The sequence below is a fragment of the Nematolebias whitei genome, chromosome 5 (genome assembly GCF_014905685.2).
Source record: "Nematolebias whitei isolate Nwh7 chromosome 5, NemWhi1, whole genome shotgun sequence".
Lineage (NCBI taxonomy): Eukaryota > Metazoa > Chordata > Actinopteri > Cyprinodontiformes > Rivulidae > Nematolebias > Nematolebias whitei.
In genome coordinates, this window is record NC_056502.1 from 27,122,974 (window position 1) to 27,129,057 (window position 6,084).

General features: G+C 43.0%; 1 protein-coding gene across 1 annotated transcript in view; it reads right to left on the reverse strand.

The window, feature by feature from the left end:
• The window catches only part of LOC119410351 (doublecortin domain-containing protein 2), a 48,597-nt gene extending 43,385 nt beyond the window's left edge, over positions 1-5,212 (reverse strand). The window contains exon 1 of the mRNA XM_037677262.1: positions 4,926-5,212. Coding sequence (XP_037533190.1) covers positions 4,926-5,212 — 287 coding nt within the window. The remainder of the gene's footprint in view (positions 1-4,925) is intronic.
• Positions 5,213-6,084: the final 872 nt, after the last annotated feature.

The window sequence follows — 6,084 nt, forward strand, 5'->3', positions numbered from 1 at the left end:
GGCGGGGGGGGGGGGGGGGGGGGGACATGCCTATCTCAAGCAGTAGGGGCGCTGTGGCCCCACTACACATCAGCCCACATCAATGTTTTGGAGTGTCGCACAGTACTGAATGTGATTCAACACTTTGCTCCCGTGCTACAGAATCAACACGTGTTGATTCACACAGACAACATGATGACTGCTGCGTACATAACCATCAAAGGGTGTGCGTTCAGCCCAGATGTTACACATTGTGCGAAAGCTACTGAGTTGGGTTCATCAAAACCTGCTCTTTATTAGAGCGGTTTACATATCCGGTGTTCTGAACAGAGGGGCAGATGTGACGTCCAGGGGCGGCCCACGTCACGTGGACCGGACCCTCCATCCAGATCTGATGTTTTCAGACGCAGCAGAAGTTGGCAAAGCAGCTGTGGACCTGTTTGCGACGCGAGAAGAACGCTCAGTGTCAACTACGGTTTTCCCTGAGCCCGCGAGACGATCCATCGCTGGGGGGGGACGCATTTGCTCACAGCCGGTGGCCCAAAACGCTCTTATACGCGTTTCTTTTCCCCCACCTCCTCTGTTTTTTACGGTTCCTGAACCGAGTTCAGGAGGAGGGATTGACAGCTCTCCTGGTGGCTCCCGGCGTGTGAACGCACCATGGTTCCCAGGCCTGCAACGTCTGTTGTCGGGTCGCCGTGGAACTGTCGTGGAGGGAGGATGCTCTCCTTCAGGCAGGAGGAGCGACCAAGAGTTACCCAGAAATAGGTCAACACCTGTGGGTCTGACCGCTGAGCGGTCCCACTTAGAGGATGGGTCTCCCTCAGGAGATAGTGTGCACAATTCAAGATTCACGTGCTGCATCTACCACAGTTCTGTACACATCAAAGGGGACGGCTTTTCAGCGCTGGTGTACAGAGAAGGTTTAGAGGCCACCTCATGCCTTTTAGGCGGCGTGTTGTTTTTCTACAACAGCTGATGGATAGGGAGTTGGCTTTCAGTACGCTTTAACATACGTTGCAGTCATCTATTCCTGCCACGAAGGTTTCGGAGACAGAACAGCTTTTAATCACCCGCTGATGAAGCGTTTTTCTAAAAGATGTTCAGAGACACAGGCCTGCTTCACGTCCACTTGCTCCACAGTGGGATTTAACGCTGGTCCTGCGAGCCCTGATCAAAGCTCCAATTGAGCCTCTGGATCAGGTTTCATTTAAATTCTTGTCTCTTTAAACAGCCCTGCTGCTGGTTTTAACACCCGCTAAGAGGATAAGTAATTATCTGCCCTCTCTGTTGCTTCGTCATGCCTTAGAATTTAGGCTGACGGGCAGCTCAGCTGATTTAAGACCAACCCAGCTTTTATGCCTAAAACATCACGAGCTCTTTTAAATCAAGAGTGATATCGTTGGAGGGGTCTTTTCCCCCCCACAGATCAGAAGAGGAAGCATCTTTTCATCTTCTCTGCCCGGTGCGGGCGTTGACGTGTTACATAACGCGCACAGCTGCAATGCGTTTCAAACTCAACAATTGTTTGTGCATTATAGAGATGCTTCTGCAGGTCGCCGTTATCCATCCAGCGCTTGTCACACTGGCTGTGTGAGGTTTTTTCTGAAGCCTACAGAGCATCAGATTTAGGGCCTCCTGTCAACCTCTAAGCACACTCGACCAGGGGTATCGCATCTTCGACTGCTCTGCATAATGGTATGTCAATGCAGGACATTTGCACTGCGGCTGCATGGTCAACACCCTGCTCATTTATTCGCTTTTACCTACGTGATGTAACGGCTCGTTCCATGACACATTCTGTCCTTAGTGCTCTAACAGAATGAATATTATTGTTCTCATGGAACTCTGTTTAAGCTCACTTCTGTCTGCATGCATTACAGTGTGAGATGTTGTTATCAGTCACAAGTCGTGTCTGTGATTTTGGTTTTATTGTCACTAATCAGTTCATGACTATTGTTACCAATCAGTTCATTTGATCAATAATCAATTCATGGACATTAATCTGTTTATACTGTTCAACCATGAACCAGTTGGTTCATGCCCCCCCCCCCCCACTCTTTTCAACTTCTTCTTCCCGTTGAAAGTTTTCCGGGGCATTCATGCTTTGTCAGAACGCATAGTTACTCAACATGCGTCTGTGCATGGCACATAATTACGCGATGCGTAGTTATGCACACGGGGAGCTGAGTGACAAGACGTTTTTTGGGCAAGCTTCTGCTTCTTACTGTGTTCGAATGGACCCAGTGAGGCGAGGACCACATCGGCTTCGCCCTTTACCCAGTAAAGCGAAGGCCTTAAAGGGCGAAGCTTATACGACATAGAACGTTGGTTACATACTGTAACCCCAGATTCTATGAGTATAAGCGTAGCCCTTTAAGCGTCGGGCCTCACTGGCTCCTAAATGGCTGAAGAAAAAGCTATTTTGGGAGCCGATTTCCCGCTCTTAACGTAATTTATACGGACCGGGTGGGGCCCACACAGCAGGTGGGCGTGGACTAATTTTTTCAGTGCTTATGCTCTGCATAACGGGATAAACCCACTAAAGCGAAGGCCTTAAAGGGCTACGCTTATACTCATAGAATCTGGGGTTACAGTACGTAACCAACGTTTATGCATTCATCTCTGGATTAGAGCTAAGCTTTCAGCAAATCCTAATAATAATAAAAAAAAAAAACTGACAACAAGACCCTCAAAAATGTTAAAATTAAAGATTTAAATTGAAATAAATTTAAATTAAACAATACCAACATCATCTGGGTTAAAATTAGGAATAGAGAAGGGGAAAAGTAAATTACAGAACAATTACTGTGTTTTTAAAATTCAAAATATTGAGATCATTTACGTCTGAACAATTTATTGAACAATGTAAAAAGCTGTGATCCCTCACAAGAAATAGTCCAATTTCTACATATGTTTAGTTATTGCCATAAAACTTTCAGCAAATGTTCTGTGACATGATTAGAACAGCAACATGTATTTATTTTTATTTAAAATATAGTAGTAAACATATGTTTGCTCAAAAATTTGTTATTGCTGAAAATTATATTGTGATTATCATATTGTGCTGAAGAAGAAAAAACTATGTGGACTAATCAAATTGGTTGTTTTTTATGATATAACTATCTGACAATGTGAACAATCTGGTTGTTAAAAGTCTTTTTGCATCTTCACTACATCAAGCAACTTTCGTTGGAGCAACAGTTGCAAATGATGCCATTGTTTATCTGAAATGGAAACAACTATGAACAGGAATTCTGTGTACTTTTTCTATTTATGATCTATGCAGATGAATAGAAACTAAGACTGTAACTGAGTCAGCATTCATAGGAACAAACCTACTAAAATATCAAGACACAGTGTGCAACGACTGTCACAGAACTATGAGGATGGTGCCTATCAGATGTGCAACAAAAATGTAAAAATACATCAACACGGTCAACTACGTTGGCTGTAGAAACATCGTCATCTTATCCATAAATCCAGATATTTTTAGTTCTGAGCAGATTATAATTCTCGTCTCACTGATCCTATTCGAATGAGTGACTCAGCAGCTGGTGCAAAATTGATGAGTCATGTAAAATGTATAACCACAATTCAGTGTAGAGTTGTGAAGTGCACTTCAGTAAATATAATTAAAACTTGATAAATTGCATTTCCTGCAAAAATGCAGTGTGAATGCTTATTGCAGAAGAACTTGCTGAAAAAACAGCTGAAGTTAACTACAAAATGGACTGTACTTCTATAGCACCTTTCTATCTTATCAAGACACTCAAAGCTCTTTACAACACAATCTGTGTCCTCATTTACCCATTCATACAGCACTCTACTAGATCTCTACAAAGCTAATTGAACAACTCATTCTAAAGAGACTAATCAGAGCATTATCACATTCATACACTGATGGGACACACATCAGAGGCAATGAGGGGTTCAGTGTCTTGCCCAGGGACACTTCAGCATATGACTGCTGGTGGAATCAAACCTCCGACTTTTGCATTGGAGGATGACTGCTCCAACCACTTAGCCACAGCTGCCCCTCCACCTGGTGAAAGCAGAAATGGAAGAACAAGTCTATATTAGCAGAAAAAAGCAGAAAGAAAACAGATCTGTTGAATTTGGTTTAAATAAGCAGAAATTAGCACAAACATTAGAAAATTAGCTTTAAAAAGCTCAAATTAGCAAAAAAAATAAAAAATGCTGAAAAGGGGAAAAAAAGCTTAAACTACCAGAAAAAACAGAAAGCACTGAAATGAGTTTTTAAAATGTGGAATTTGATGAAAACGCTAACATTTGCAAATAACAGCTAAATAGTAGGTGAAATAGCAGAAACAAGTTGAAACTAGCAGGAATAAGCCAAGAGGAGCAGAAAGAAGTTGGAAGAAGCACAACAATATTGTAGTTAGCAGAACGAATCTGAAAGCAGCACAAAACAGCTGAACAAAACAGCTGACACTAGCTGAAAGTAGCTGAAAAAAGTTGAAATTTGCACAAGGAAACTGAAAGAAACTGAACCAGAACAAAATGTGAAAGGAGCGATAAAAGGCTGTAAACATATCTCAAGACATGAAGGATGGAAAATGAGCTCAATTCATTTATATGAGGGAAGAAAATGGCAGAAAAGGCTAAATATTTCAAAAAGCTAAAGTTGCACCAATTCCAATTCTGAATCAGCTGACTGTTTTGATATATGATGAAATAACACAAAATCGTGGAACGAGAAAGACGCCAAAAAAATGTATGGAAGAAACATGGACCACAATAGTGTGAATGCTTCATAAGCAGCAGTCACACAATAATGTCTCCAGTGTTTTAATTTAACAGTGATTTTAAATTGCACACTAAAGTTTTTTTTTTTTTTTTTTTTTTTTTTTTTTTGGCACTAATGGACCCCCGTACAGGTATCGTAAAGAGAACTGAGTGGACCTGATGGTCCTGATTCTTACTCCAGCTTCTTGAACCTCTCCTTGCCAGCAGCCACGTACTGCTCCCCGCTCTGCAGGCTCTCCAGCCCCTCCACCCGGTGACCCCCCCGCGGGGTGTAGATGTTCCTGACGGCCCCGAACCGAGCCTGGATCCCGCCGGTCACCTCGCGCAGCAGCGTCTCAAAGTTGGACACCCTCTTCTCGTTGATGACGATGCGGCGAGCCTCGAAGTACGGGTCCCCGTTCCGGAACATGAACACGTTCTTCACCACGGGCTGCGACAGGAAGTGCGGCTTCTCCGAACCCATCTTTGCGCCTGAGAACAACACGGAGCTAAAAGAAGAGGATGAAAATGAAAGTGATAAAACGATGATGAGGCCAGGAGAGGCAGCAGCGAGATGTTCAGAGTGGTGTGCAGCAGGATCATCAGCTGATGGTCCTCTGTCCTGGGAGGCCACGTGTTTGGGACGTGTCCATGGGAACCGGAGCTGCTCTCTGCTCCAGTCACCAGGTGGCCAATTATTTACAGCTGAGCTAAAAGATTGGGGCTGTTTTACAAAAGCTTCTCGAAACCAGAATAATCAAATATTCATACATATGTGTGTGGTCAGAGAAGCAGGGTGAGAGTTAAACAGCAGCAGCCTTGGGTGGAGGTAATTGGACATCAGGGGATCAGATGGAAACCACCCAGCTGACATTCTGTTTGTTTGGAGAACACCATGTCCTTGACTGCTGTCACATGGGACAGGAAGGTCAGAAACCAGGGGATTCAACTCATATCTTTGTGTTCAAACATTTCATAGGTGTGCGCTCATTAAACTCAAATTGTTGGTTTGTTTGGTTGCACAACTTTGTTACGGTAAGGTCTAAAAGATTCAACATATAGCAATTATAAATGCTGCATGACAAAAGAGGGAAACTACTTCATTAATTTATTATAAGACAAACTTAAACAATGACATCTAATTAGATATATTCAGTAATTTCCACAACTTTTCTGGGAGTAGACATTAGGACAGTGTTGTTTGGATTAAACCAACCTAAATATTAGTTATAATATGTCTCACAGTCCACATTGCGTTGCCATTTACTAATAGACCCTTATCAAGGATTTATCAAGAAATCCTTGCAGAAGTATAGCAACCACAGCCAGCAAACTTTATAGGGACCACTCTGCTGA